Source organism: Mobula birostris, chromosome 26 (genome assembly GCF_030028105.1).
Source record: "Mobula birostris isolate sMobBir1 chromosome 26, sMobBir1.hap1, whole genome shotgun sequence".
Lineage (NCBI taxonomy): Eukaryota > Metazoa > Chordata > Chondrichthyes > Myliobatiformes > Myliobatidae > Mobula > Mobula birostris.
The window spans coordinates 8,014,124-8,029,184 of NC_092395.1; the positions used below are offsets into that span (position 1 = coordinate 8,014,124).

The 15,061-nt window shown below is 41.3% G+C and overlaps 1 protein-coding gene across 1 annotated transcript; it reads right to left on the reverse strand.

Moving 5' to 3' along the window:
* Positions 1–7,670: 7,670 nt before the first annotated feature.
* oaz1a (ornithine decarboxylase antizyme 1a) lies at positions 7,671–12,976 on the reverse strand. The gene is given in 6 exon segments (XM_072244126.1): positions 7,671–8,065; positions 10,184–10,269; positions 10,639–10,811; positions 11,625–11,711; positions 11,713–11,770; positions 12,727–12,976. Coding segments are annotated over 6 exon segments (645 nt in total). The 5' UTR covers positions 12,837–12,976; the 3' UTR covers positions 7,671–7,934.
* Positions 12,977–15,061: the final 2,085 nt, after the last annotated feature.

Sequence of the window (15,061 nt, forward strand, 5' to 3'; positions counted from 1 at the left end):
TGTATTAACATGAGGGGAGGTTTGCTAGGGATATACAAAATGATGAGAGGTATAGCAGGCATCCCACCATGCAAAAACTCATTTCAGGAAGGTAGCACCCCCGTCTCCCGCCACCCCATATCCCCCAAGGGTGTATGTAATACTTTGTTTAGTGATTTTGTCTAATCTGTAAACCAAGTTGGGTATATGCAGAAAATGTGACATTAAAATATGTAGTTATATTATATCATGTTTATTCTATTACAACTTTAAGCAAGTCTACAGGGAGCTTGGCCTCATCACGTAGGACATCAATAGAGTAGCTCCTTAGCAGTTAGCCAGCTAGTTTAAATAACGTTAGCTATGCTAAGGAACGAATGACACCTGTTAAACTCACCTCAACATGTCTTTTACATTTTAACCCACTATGGGCAATAGAAAAGTCACTGTTACAGACAGTGCAGCGAGCAACACTGTCATTATTTTTGAGGTCGACTGTAAAGCCGGCTACAGAGAAAACTGAAAGGTCTACTTAGCACAAAGAGAGACCAATCAGGGTGATTGCTCTCGCTCTCGCTCTCCCTCTCAAAAAAATCGATTTCTGGGATATTGTATATAATTTCCGGGCATCAGGGGGCCACTATCAATATGTGGGAGACTCCCGGAATTTCCGGGAGAAGTGAGATGTCTGGTATAGGTAGGGTAAATGCAAGCCAGCTTTTTCCACTGACGTTTGGTGGGACTATAATTAGAAGCCATGGGTTAAGGGTGAAAGGTGAAAAGTTAAGGGGAACATGAGGGAAACTTCTTCACTCAGAGGTTTGTGAGAGTGAGGAACAAGCTGTCAGAGCAAGTGGTGTATGTGAGCTTGATTTCAACGTTTAAGAGAAGTTTGGATATGGATGGTAGGGGTATGGAAGGCTATGGTCCCGGTGCAGGTTGATGGGAGTAGGCAGCTTAAATGGACTAGATGGGGCAAAGGGCCTGTTTCTCAGTTGTATTTTTCTATGCCTCTGTACCTCTGAGAAGTGCTCCTGAAAACATACCGTACATTCCTTAGTCAATAGTTAGTTATAGTCATAGTCATAGTCATACTTTATTGATCCCGGGGGAAATTGGTTAACAGTTATTCACAGGAATTAGTTATTCACAGATGTCAGCAAACTTGAAGATTTGTAGTGGAGGAAGGAGACAGAGAAGTTAGTGACATGATGTCCTAACAATAATCTTTTTCCCAGTGTCAGCAAAACAAGAGCAAGTCGTTGACTTTGACAGGGGGAGAGGTGGTGGTGCACTTGCTCCTGTCTACATCGACGGTGCTGAGGTCGAGGGGGTTGGAGGTCCAAGTTCCTAGGGGTGATGTCCTGGTCCGAATGCGTAGATGCCAGTGTTACATTTTGTAACTTCAAAACATTAAAATAATTCAGTGGAAGTCACGGGAGTCCAAGATGTGAGTCTAACTTTGAGTTTTCTTTAAGCGAGATGTGCATGTATCACATGGTAGCGTGCATTTCGTGTATTTATACAAACAATGAATTATTTAAAGAAACAGGAATGCTTAATAAAACAATAAATGTACAAGATTACTCAAACATTACTGAAATAGTAAATACACAGCAGGTAGGGTCTAGAGAGTTCACCAATGCTCTACCTCATCAGAGGGCTATAGAATTTCGACATGTCCCGCTTGATTCTTACCAATTTGATCAATACACCATCGACAGCATCTGGTCTGGATGCATAACGGCTTCGTCCGGCAACTGCTCTGCTCATGACTGCAAGAAACTGCAGAGAGTTGTGCACACAGTTCAGCACATCGCAGACCACAAACATACACACAGTGGCCACTTTATTGTGTACATGAAACACCTAATAAAGTGGCCACTGAGTGTAAATGTGGTATTATCAATAATGAATGTGGAACTACACAACTCAAAGCTGAGTTATGTTTGCGAGGAAGTACCAATCATGCTTTTCCACTGGATTTTCTACCTCACTCCAATCACGCTCATAATAAACATGAGCCATGATTCTGTATTTCTAGATCCTGGTACTTCACTGGAAATTTTCCCAGATGTAGACAGCCCAGAAAATAAGGAAAGCTTTCACTCAGTATGTTTACATTCCGATGTGCAGAAAGCTAATTCCACTATTGGGAAGAAGAGTTATTGGTATAAAATCTCAAAACCCTTTCAACAAATTAAATTCTTACATAGAATCAATGGAGTTTTCATGCAGAGGATGTTCCCTTTAGTCGGGGAGACTAGGACCAGATGGCACACAGCTTCAGCAAAGAGAAATGTCCATTTAGAACAGAGATGAGGAGGAATTTCTTTAGCCAGAGGGTAGTGAATCTGTAAAATTCATTGCCACAGACAGCCAAGTCACTGGGTATATTCAAAGTGGAGGTTGTTAGCAGAGTTGACTCGATGGGCTGAATGGCCTAATTCTGCTCCTGTGCCTTATGGTATGTCTTTTATGATTATCCATATGTTAACTGTTATATATTAAGTAAGGTAGAGGAGGTTGAGTATGCTTTATGACTGACTCTTCATGGTGCACATACGTGACAGTTCTGTCTCAGTCAAGCTCACCCAATCTGGAACATCTAGCAGTCAAGTGGCGTCTGTTTTATCTGCTGAGGGAGTTCTCCACCATCACCTCATAGTAGTAGTAGTCATACTTTATTAATCCCAGGGGAAATTGGTTTTCATTACAGTTGCTCCATAAATAATAAATAGTAATAGAACTATAAATAGTTAAATAGTAATATGTAAATTATGCCAGTAAATTATGAAATAAATCCAGGACCAGCCTATTGGCTGAGGGTGTCTGACCCTCCAAGGGAGGAGTTGTAAAGTTTGATGGCCACAGGCAGGAATGACTTCCTATGACGCTCTGTGCTGCATCTCGGTGGAATGAGTCTCTGGCTGAATGTACTCCTGTGCCCACCCAGTACATTATGTAGTGGATGGGAGACATTGACCAAGATGGCATGCAACTTGGACAGCATCCTCTTTTCAGACACCACCTTGAGAGAGGTAGCAGGGCACATTCCAACTCAGGGCCAATATCAGGAAGGCAATGGAGGATTTAAGCTCCATAATCAGCAGGCACAAAACCCTAATGCCTTCCCTTTCGTTGTGGGGGATTTCAACCAGGCCAGCTTGAAGAAGTCTCTGAACAACTACACTTGAGCACTGTTACATCACCATCAAGAACGATTACTGTGCCATCCCATGCTTGCATTTTGGATAGTCTGATCACCTGGCTGTACTTCTACTCCCAGCGTATAGGCAGAGACGAAAGACTGCAGCACCATGGTGAGGACCAAGAAGCTATGATCAAGGGAGGAGGAGAAGTGCTTATAACACTGCTTTGAGTCAGTGGTCTGGACAATTTTCAGGGATTCATCCCTGAATCTGAATGAATGGGTTACAGTTGTCACTGACTTCATCAAGACGTGTGGATGAATGTGTGCTTCAAAAACATACTGGACATACCCAAACCAAAAGCCATGGATGAACCAAGAGATTCATAGTCTGCTGAGGACTGTATCAATGGTATTCATGACTAGTGATCTAGAACTATACACGAAGTCCAGGGATAACCTAAGGAAGGCTTTTTAAAAGTGAAAGAACAATTCCTATTGCAGTTAGAGTGGACCTCTGGCAGGATTTGCAGGCCATTACTTCCTACAAAGTGAAACCCAACATCATGAATGGCTGTGATGCTTCCCTCCCAGATCAGCTCAAAGCTTTCTATGCAGGCTTTGAAAAGGAGAATAAAACCACACCTGTCTGAATCCCTGTAACATTTGGTGACCTCGAGATCTCTGTCTCAGAGGCCAACATCAGAACAACTTTCAAGAGGATGCACACTCGGAAGGTGTCAACTCCTGACTGTGCACCTGGTGGGCTCTGTAAATCTGTGCCAACCATCTGGCAGGGCCGTTTGAGGACACCTTCAATCTCTCACTGCTGCAGTCAGAGGTTCCTACCTGTTTCAAAAGGGTGATAATGCTCAAGAAGAGCAGGGTGAACTGTCTCAACAACTATCACCCAGTGGTACTCACATCTACTGTGATGAAGTGTTTTGAGAGTTGGTCATGGCTAGGATCAACAACTGCCTAAGCAAGGACATAGACCTATTGCAGTTCTATCACCACAATAGGTCTACAGTAGATACAATCTCACTGGCTCCCCATCAGCCTTGGATCACCTAACAATAGTAATGCCTATGTCAGGCTGCTATTTGTTGGTTGCGTTCAACACAATCATACATTCAGTTCTAATCAACTAGTTCCAAAACCTGGGCCTCTGTACCTTGCTCTGCAATTGGATCCTTGACTTCCTCACCAGATCAGAATTAACATCTACTCTTTGTGGATAATCAACGCCGGCACACCTCAAGGGTGTGTACTTAGCCCACTGTTCTACTATCTACATCCACATTTGTGTGGCCAGGCACAGCTCAAATGCCATCTATAAATATGACAATGTCACATCTATTGTTGGCAGAATTTCAGATGGTGATGAAGAGGCGTACAGAAGCGAGATATATCAACTGGTCAAGTGATGCCACAACAACAAACTTGCGCTCAACGTCAGTAAGACCAAAGAATTGATTGTGGACATCAGGAAACTTCACTGAAGGATCAGCAGTGGAAAGGGTGAGCACTTTCAAGTTCCTGAGTGTCAAGCAGATCTCTGATGATCTGTCCAGGCCCCAACATGTTGATGCAATTACAAAGAAGGCTTGCCAGTAGGTACATTTCATTAGGTGTTTGAGAAGACTTGGTGTGTCACCAAAAACACATGCAAATGTTTACACATGTACCGGAGAGAACATTCTAGCTGGTCTTGTATGGAGGAGCCACTGCACAGGATGGGAAAAAGCTGAAGAACGATGTAAACTCAGCCAGTTCTATCATGGGTAATAGCCTCCCCAGCATCTAGGACACCTTCAAAATGTGATGCCTCAAAAAGGCAGCATCCATAATTAAGGATCCCCATCACCAGGACATACTCTCTTCTCATTGCTAACATTAAGAAGGTGATACAGGAGCCTGAAGGTACATACTCAATGTTTCATGAAAAGCTTCTACCTCAATAACTTCAGCCAGAGATCAGAAGTTAAATACTATGTCCAAAAACTAGAGGATAGCCAGATTTGGAAGAAAACTAAATATTTAGTTATAGGGACATTCAGAATCTATAATTTGAAATAGGTATCAACAGCCAAGCTTGGTAAAGCTTAAAAAACTTTTGCAATGAAATGAATGCAAAGGTTTAGCAGATTAATTCTTGGGTCAGCAGGTTGTTGCACAAATACCAAGCAAACTAAGTTTCCACTGAAGAATTAAGAGCAATCATATTGAAATGTACATAATTCTTACAGGGCAGTTGCAGAGTTAGTGCTTCCCCTAGTAGCTGTGTTTAGAATCATAATTCTCTCTTAAAACAAGGGGCCATCATTCCAAGACTAAATTCCTACAATTGCCAGGACTGCTTTGAAGATCATCATGGTTTCTTTTCCATTAGAGAGATTTATCAGCACAGGTCCCTTACCGGCCACAAAAATCATCTCCCCCAAACCCCACCTGTTTAACCCCTTAGCCACCCTCAGGCAGAAGGTAGAACAAGATTTGCTAGGATGGGAAACAGCTTTTTCTCCTCAGGCCATAAGACTGAAATCCCTGCCACCACCCAGGTCTTATACTATGACCCACCAGCAGCATTATACTGTTTACTTTCTACACTTATTGTAAATACACCAGATTATTTGTTACTTTAATTTGTGCTATTACTTTGTGTTACTATTGTGCATTTGGTCCAGAGGAACACTATTGTTTAGTGGTATACACATGTGCAGTTGAAAAGCAAACTGAAATTAACTAGAACTTTTAAAATGCCTCCCATCAGATAAATCTTTGGAAGTAGATGAGACAGCAGAGACTGAGCTAGCAATCCATTCAAGGGAGATAAGTTTTAAAGATGCAATGGAATTTAAGATTCAGGGTCAATGCACTGCAGGAATTTCAGTCAAGAATCACCATGATGGATCTCTCATGATAGTATCCATCATTAAGAATCCTCACTTTCCAGGACATGCCCCCTTAATATTAACATTAGGAACCTGAAGCCCCATAGTCAATGCTTTAGGAACAACTTCTTCCCCTCTACCATCAGATTTCTGAACAGCCCATGAACCCAGCATCACTACTCTTCTGCACTATTTGTTTTGTAACAGAACTTTTTAGTCTTGCACTGCTGTCACAAGAAATTTCATTTTGAGTGATAATAAACCAGATTCAGATCCTATGCAGCAAGGTACTCCAACCTACCTGTGCTTATTTTTTGGCATTTCATAATGAAATGCCATCAAATTTGTTACAAGGGCTGTTTTGACATAAGCAATTAACTATTGTTTCTTTTTGAAGAATACATTGATAGCATTAACAGGCAACATCTTAAGATCTTCCCTATCAGACATGCCACCTTCTCACAGATAACAGGCAGAAGTGCCTAAAGCCACACATCCCACATTGCCAGATTAAGACAGCTACTTCCCTTCAACCATTGAAGCAAGCAGCACAAAGTACATTTATGCAATAGAATCTTGTTTTCTTGTAAAATGTGTTTTCCTTGTTAATTGCATGCCTGTGTATATAACAGCTGAATGTTAGCAACCATGTGTATTAGCCATTTTTTCAGACATTTAGTCACACCATTTTCCATGAATGTCACTGGCAGCAATTCAGGATTTTAATCCAGTGAAAACAAGCAACATTCATATTAGGAATGAAAGTTGCCAGGAACAGGGTGATATTTACAATGCAGAACAGATTTTCCAGACTTCAGCCACACTGCTGAGCAACCCACTTATATAACCCTAGCCTATTCACAGGACAATTTACAGTGACTGATTAATCCACTAATCAGCAAGGCTTGAGGAAATGCACATGGTCAGAGAAAGAATGTACAAACTCATTAGAAGACATCAGGATTGACATTCTAATTGCTCTGCTATCATGGATATCTGTCAAACCGTTTCAGTGCATGACCAATGCAGAAACTCATTTAAATTGAAACATAGCATTGGAGTAGTATTTTTTAGTCAGACCAGAATGGGGGAAATTGAATTTTCAACTTGTATATTCAAATTCATTTTCTGGGGACAACAAATGCCACTGGTATGTTAATTGTACGTACATTGCTGCACACACCCTTCTAAATAATTCTTTAACACAAGTGAAACAGATTAAATTCCTACTGTTACAATTTTAAAATATTGAGGCACAGTATAAATTGAATTATGGCCAGAAATTGAGGGATCCTTTCCAGTTACTGAAAATCCCACAAACTACACACCTTAAAGCTAACATTTATACTTAAAAATCTGGTATGGTTAGGATGTTAAACTCAATACAATCAATTTTAACTTCCATGTTATGCTTTCAAACCAGTCTAGTTTAAAGACAGTTTGCTTAGAAAGTAAAACAACCTTAAATTGGAGGAACCCCACTGAAATATCAAAGGAACAGGCTCATGAATAGAAGTAGGTCAAGTGCAGCTGTAGAGCGTCATGGACAATTGCACCCAAGGATGCCAACTTATTTGTGATTTACTTCAAGAACCCAAGGCAAATACAGATGAGTGAATTTGTATTCAGTCCAAGATAAACAACTCAACAGTAAAATAAATTTTATTATTGCAACATTAGCTTCAAAACTAAGAAAGTATGCAGTTAAATTCATGGCAAGCAATTTATTTGCTATAATCATAACATGCAAATAAAGATACAGTACAGTGAAATTATCTAACCAACCACTGAACCTTAAGATTCTCCCAAGGCTGTAATGCCAGATGGGACAGACTTTCACCAACACACCTTCACAGATGAAAGAAAATAAAACCCCAGAACATCAAAGCGCCAAGATAAAAAGCACACATTTATTCTTCATCAGATGAGTCTCTTTCAAATGTATACATCATGAAGAAAGCATCTGGTCTTTTTGGGACAAGGGGATGCCCAGGCCTCACAATCTCAAAGCCAAGAAAGCTAAATGTGCGAAGTAGTGGAGCTGAAATTTAAGAAAACATCTGTCAATGAGAAGAACGCTCAAGTGGATTTGTTACAACACATTAAGACAAAACATGAATTCTAATTGCCTAAATTAAACAATGCTTCATTCAATAGCTTAATAGTTAAACATCTAGAATTTGTGTGCACCAAATTCATGAAAGTAAAATTCCTTGGTCATAGTAGCTCTGCAACAGCAAATGCCATAGGCCTGCCTGGAGACTGAAGCATCAACTACTCAAAATATTCAGAATCAGGTTTGTTATCACTAACATGCAAAATGTTTTGTGGCAGCAGTACAGCATAATATACAACTACAAATTACAAGTGTATATACAAAAATGTTCATGGGTTGATTGTCTATTCAGAAATCTGATGACAAGGGGAATCACTGACTGCATGTCCTCAGGCTCCAGCACAACCTTGATGGAAACAAGGAGTAGAGGGCATGCAATGTGATGAGGGTCTTTAATGCTGGATGATGCAGCATCTTTTGAAGGTGTCCTCAATGCTGGGGATGGAGCTGGCCTATTTATTTATTATTTTAAAAAACAACTTTAAACAGCATACTCGTTAGGTTTGTTTTCTCAATGCATCAATTATTAAGCTTTGATCTGTGCTCTGGTATGCTAGACTAAAAGCAAGATAAAAGTTTGGCAACAAAACAAAATGTTGCTCTCAGATCAGGTAGTATCTGTTTCTCATTAAAGACCCCCTCAGAACTGGGGAAAAACAACCAGATACTTTGTTCTTTTTCCCTGTTTTGATAAAGGGTCTTAGACAAATATATTAATTGCTTTTCTCTACAGATGCCATCTGACAGATTCAGCATTTTGTTCAGATTTCCAGACTCTTACCAGTGGATCTTCAAATTAACTGGGTCAAAACCTGTAGTCTGAATTATAGCTTAACACCCAATTCTGTACCCATGCCTCATGGTGTTAAATACCTGTAATACTAAGTTTTAGAACAAATTACTACTATATCTAATGAAAGCTTGCCTCTTCAGTTATATACTTTACCAATTTTAAGAGTCAGGAAAGTTTATGTAGCTCCACAGTAAAGACAGTTGTGTAGAACTTATTTTGAGTTTACAAAAATTCCCCAGAGCCTGATGGAAACAGAACTGAAATATGAACACTAGCACTGAAGAATCAGAGTGTGGGACCACTATCAACAAGTGAAAATTCCCATTTTCGTTTAGAACCTTCAGTTAAAATCTGCAAAGTGTTTTAAGTTTGTACACTTTAGAGCCATAAACACTCATGTTAAATGCATTTTTCTTCATCTTTGTAATCTCCCCCTTCTCTCCCCCCTCCAACTACCTCAAATGCTTATCTTATCCACCAAAATTAAAGGCATCTACCCTCAATTCAATTATCACTTCAAGATACTGGTAAGTGGGGCAGACTATCTACCTATTGTATTGAATTCTAAGATAGAATTTCAAATTCTGAAGCTTAGATGTCAACTTCAGCTCCTTAAGTTCAATCAGGCAGATTTTATCATATGATAGGCCTTCATTGTTGAAAAGCCAGCAATAGCCAACTGCAAGTTCCATCACAAAAAGATGCATTTTACACACTGAAGTGTTTAATGCACCAATTTACTCCAAAAGACTAAAGAGCACTTCCTCATCGCCACTGTGGTTTCTCCCACTAAAACAAGCCCTGTACATGTACACCCCCCCCCCCCCAAAGATCAACTAAACTTTTGGAAGTTACAGCACACTTCAATACTTTATGCACTGTAAACTCCCAAACTGGTAATTGATATGTGTACTAAGATACTAAGATATTTAACAAGTCTCTCATTAAATCTAATGCTGCATCAAAATATTTGGGTAGAACAAATTGTCTTAAGATTCTTTTGTGCAAACCGACAACCTAAAAACCTCTCTCCACAAGTGGCTGCATCAGCTGAATACTTGTATTATTTTTACTTCACAATCCCATGGACTGTAGTGCTTTGATATTCACTAATCAGGAATTCAATCTGACTGCTGTTCTCTTTAAACTGAAATAAACACCCCTATCACAAAATCAGAATAATCCATCTCTTAAAGGGTCATAATCAATAGGGCAGTACCAACACTACACTGAATATACTGTAATTTTACCTCGATCATCCCTGTTCTTGTTGAAGCAAATGAAGACATGTTCAACATGAAGATGTTCCTCTGCAAATTCAAGCAGGATGGTAAAGCTGAAAGTATAATAGATAAAACAGTTAGGAGACATTGCTAGATTTCTTGTACAAAAAGACCTTGCAAAAGCATTGCAAACAAGAATATCTGCAGATGCTGAAAATCCAAAGCAACACATACAAAATGCTAAAGGAACTCTGGTCATGCAGCATCTATGGAAAGAGTAAACAGTGAACACTTGTTTATCAGCTGCTCAGGCCATGCCAAGTCACAGCAATAATTGACAAATTCAACATAAACTATCACAATAACCCTGTTAGACTATAGAAAGAAAGTTCCATTAGCTGTGCTGCTACCCACTGTACTACAAAAACATTGAGCATCGTGTACCTTATGAACAAATTCATGAAATGTGTTCCAAAACATACCTTTCTTTGCTCCCTTCAGGCAATGCCCCACCTGGGAGCTCAATGTACAGATTGTTGTTGTTCAGTATTGCTCTCCAGTGAACAACTCTTGTATCAGTAAGCTTGGACTGGAAATGGAGAATTTTCGTCCTGCTGCTTGCACTCAAATCTTCTGTTACACTCAGCCGGTTGTCCTGAAATTAGAGAAGCACAAAGTATTCATAATGCAATTTCCAGGCACACATTTCATTGAATACCATGCTAAATGCCAAGTGAGAATGTTACTGTACACTCAGACACCAAATTAGTGATAAAATTTCAATTGTATTTTATTTCCCCCGAAGACCTTAACCTATTGATACACAAAAGCCTGTCTGTAGTGTCTGCACTGGACTTCTGAGGTTGCAGTTCTGAATCCGGTTGGCTTCTTGCACACTTTCCATCCATGCATGCCAAGTTGAGCATTCAGCTAGCAACTCAGCTTCGTAAAAACAGAAAAAATGCTAAACAGCAAAGTGCTGCCCAAAGGAACGACGATTGATATGCAAGCACAATGCTATTACAGCTTTGTGCCTGTTCAGAGCTCAATTCCAACGTCCTCCAAGGAATTTGTATATCCTCCCCGTAAACCCATAGATTTCTGCCAGGTACTCCAGGTTCCTCCCACACTCCAAGACCTACCAGTTGGTTAACTGGTCATTGTAAATTGTCCTGTGATTAGGCTACAGTTGAATTGGTGGGTCACTGGGCAATGGGACTCATTGGGTCTCTAGGGCCTGCTCTACATTATCTTTAAATAAAACTCATTTTTCAAGAATTGCATACTTTTACTCTCTTCTGCACTGAACTGTATTTGTCAACATTCTACCCATTGCTTAGCTACAAAAAGTCAAATTAAGGTCAATCATTACTAAAAATAATGAATACTCCACAGGATTTCCATCATTTTACAAAGTGCACCAGCTCCCTTCCAAATTTAGCAAGTTGCCTCAAAGTTCAATACTTACTGAATACAATACATTAGCTGCAAGATTGTGATCCCTCTGAGCATTCCCTCGCCCACCTGGGATCTTCAAGGGTGGGTGAGGGACATCAGGAACACCACAGAGGCCCCGGACCAGGGTTACGACAAGAAGTGGAGGACAGCCTGGAACTGGAAAGGTAACAATTACTTAATACCTGACATCAAATGGACACAAATTAAGTCATCTAAATTCCAAGATGACAACATCCCATACCAATTCAAATTCAAACTGAAACCAATCCAAGGATTTTGCCACTTCCCCTTTCACTTCCTTGATACCCCAAGACTAGTTTAATCATGGGCCAGTTAAAACAGACCAACTTTAACATCTGGCATTGGTGTGACACTTAATAAGTTTAAGTACTTAGCTGAATTTATGCCAAACACAGGGAATAAATCAACCAAAGTCACTTCATTACATACTTATTGAAAATTTAAATCCCTCCACCTCTTCAATCACAACAGTGTGCTCTCCAAAATGCAATTAAGATATTAATCCAACAGTTCAGGTCCTTCGTTAAGCATTTAAATGCTACATTTGGGAAGTGACCTCATCCAGGATTGTGTAGAGAGCAATGTGCATTTTGGAACAGGACTGGGAGAATGGTGCAGGCAGAAAGGCCTATTTGGCATTCCCACCCACCCTCTAGCAGTGAGTGGGCAGGCAGGCTGGCTGCTATTTCCTACTGTATTCCCAGTCTAGCACACCCACACACCACGTCACATCAGCAGATGCAGCCTCAAGGGGCTTTCTAAAGCTCACCCCCTCTATGAATCTCTTCGTGGAATTGGAGGGTGGAGGCAGGAGGACGAGGCGAGAAAGGTGCAAATGTAATGCTGGAAGAAGACAAAGGAAGAATGGAGGAATAATACTCCCCCTACCCCAGCTATGCAACTCAAGAGCAGTCGCCATTTTATGACAGCCTCCCAGACTCGGGAGGTTTCAATTATAATTAGTGACAATCGATTTTATCCTTTTAACACAGTATTTAATCAACACGGGGAATTAACGCGCAGAAAGACTTTTAAACCGACCAAAGACAAACATTTAGGTCTTTCAAGACAGCGTGAACCCGAACGCCTACCTTTCGGTAAAAGTATTACTACTACACGTCACGGAGGGCATTTTGTTTCCTTCTTTTTCTCTAGCAAAACAGTGACTATTCAAAATGCGCTGGAGGGAGATCTTGACCATCCGGCCTTAGGTTCCTCCACGGGACACCAGCTGAAAGGCGGGTGCGGGTGTCGGCGACGCTGCTCGGAAAGCGGAGCGGGCCGGGCACCTCACACACGCAACGCTGGTCGGCAGCGGCCTCTCTGTGACGCAGCCACCCGCCGGGCGGCCTATTTATAGGCGGCTCCCGCGCCGCCTCCTGGGAGGTTGGCCTCGCGCGCCCCTCCCGCTCTTTATGTCCCCCCCCACACCACCGAGCGAACGTTTTCCGTCAAAATCACAACCGCCGCCCGCTAACATTCTCAGAGAAGCCGATTTTTTAAAAAGTTTTTTAAAATATGATAAACAACCGAGAATTCAATGCAGGAGGCAATGGCCGGCTCGCGGAGCATTGTGGGAAGTGCCGTTTAAAGGGTCTTATTTTTTAAAAATATATATTCTAAAAGAGACCCCTAAACAGTGTTTTCGGACGGGCAGGCGGTTTCAGGGGGATTGGGGAATATTTGAGCGGGTGTGGGGCTGCCTCCGTTCGCGGAAGAGGGGGACACGCGTTTCCATGGGGTGTTTAATGGGAGGCGGGAGAGAATTGGCGAGAAGGGCCGATCGGCCGCCAAGGCTCGGGGTGAGAGGGACGGTTGTCTCGCCACCCTTCAAGGGACCCGCATTGGCATAGCGCCCGACTCTTCCCATGGCGGCACAGGGTGCCTTCGGGCCGATGGGAGCGGGTTACTCAATTACAAGCAACGTTTATATCAGAAAATATGTTTATTATCACTGGCCCGGCCTGGTTTCATACACGGATGGTTCAAAAGATCCAATGACAGGTGTTTCTGTTTAAGTTCCAAACTTTCAGATGACTATTAAGGAATTGGCGGTAATGCACCATTGAGCTGGATGCCAACCGCCGTAAAACAAGATACAGACAGACTGACTATTGAGGAAAGATTATCAGCCAACGAATCAGTATGCACATCTGAGATGGTTGCTATTATTTTAGCCTTGGTTCTTGATCCTCCAAAATATTCCACATGGAATTTAAACTGGAGGTGTTTTTTCTATTATCAATTTATTGAGAATGCCCACAAGACAATGGGTTGGATATGGTGAGATATATGTAATTTGATAATTAATTTACTTTGAACTTTGACTCTCTTTCCCTCCATTAGCTTGCAGGTCACAGTAAAAATCAGGTTTAATATCCCTGCATATGTTATGAAATTTGGTGTCTTTATGGCAGCAGCACAATGCAGTACATAATAGAAAAAAAATTAATAGTTAAATAAGTAGTGTAAAAACAGAAATAAAAAGTAGTGAGGTAACGTTCATGGGTTCAATCTGAAGACAGAGGGGAAGTAGTTGTTCATGAGTGTGTGCCTTCAAGCTTCTGTATCTCCTTCATGATGGTAGCAATGAGAAGAGGACACATCCTGGGTAATGGGGGTCTTTAATGGTGGAAGCCACCTTTTTGAGGCATTACTCCATGAAGTTGTCCTGGATACTATGGAGGCTGGTGCCCATGATGGAACTGACTGAGGCAAGGTATAGCACCTGCTTAGACCACCCCCGCCCAGATCAGGGTCACGTGAAGATATGGGAGCAGGTGATGGATGGTCGTATGAGCAGCTGGTGCACATCACAAGTCCTGGTTATATGACCACTGATGCCAGGCAGATAATCTCTGAAGTGTATTGGTATTGGTTGAGGTCACCCATCATGTAAAGACACTGCCCGGAAGAAGGCAATGGCAAACCACTCCTGTAGAAAAATTTGCCAAGAGCAATCATGGTCTTTGAGCAATCATGGTCAAAGACCATGATCACCCATGTCAAACAACACGGCACATGATGAAGACTTCAAATTGTAGGCCAGACAATTCTTCTATTGGACAACATATGTTGAGGCTGCAGAATTTAGGCTTATGTGTCCATTTTTTGTGTGTTCCTGTCCATGTTGGGGTTGAAGAAAATGAGGTGACAGACCTTTTAGCCAAGCAATCACTAAGAATTAAGGATGTAAATGTAGTGGTGCCTTCCCATAATTGGGAAGTGAAAGCCATAATTAAAAGATCTCTTCAATCATTGTGGCAACAAAGTTGGGATAAGGAAAAGAAGGTATAGCATTTATATAAAATTCAGAGGATGGTGGGAACTCAGCTGGGAGATGTGCATAAAAGGAGGGAAGGCGTTATACTTTGACATTTATGTATTGGACTGGGAGACCGCTTTGCTGAACATCTACGCTCTGTC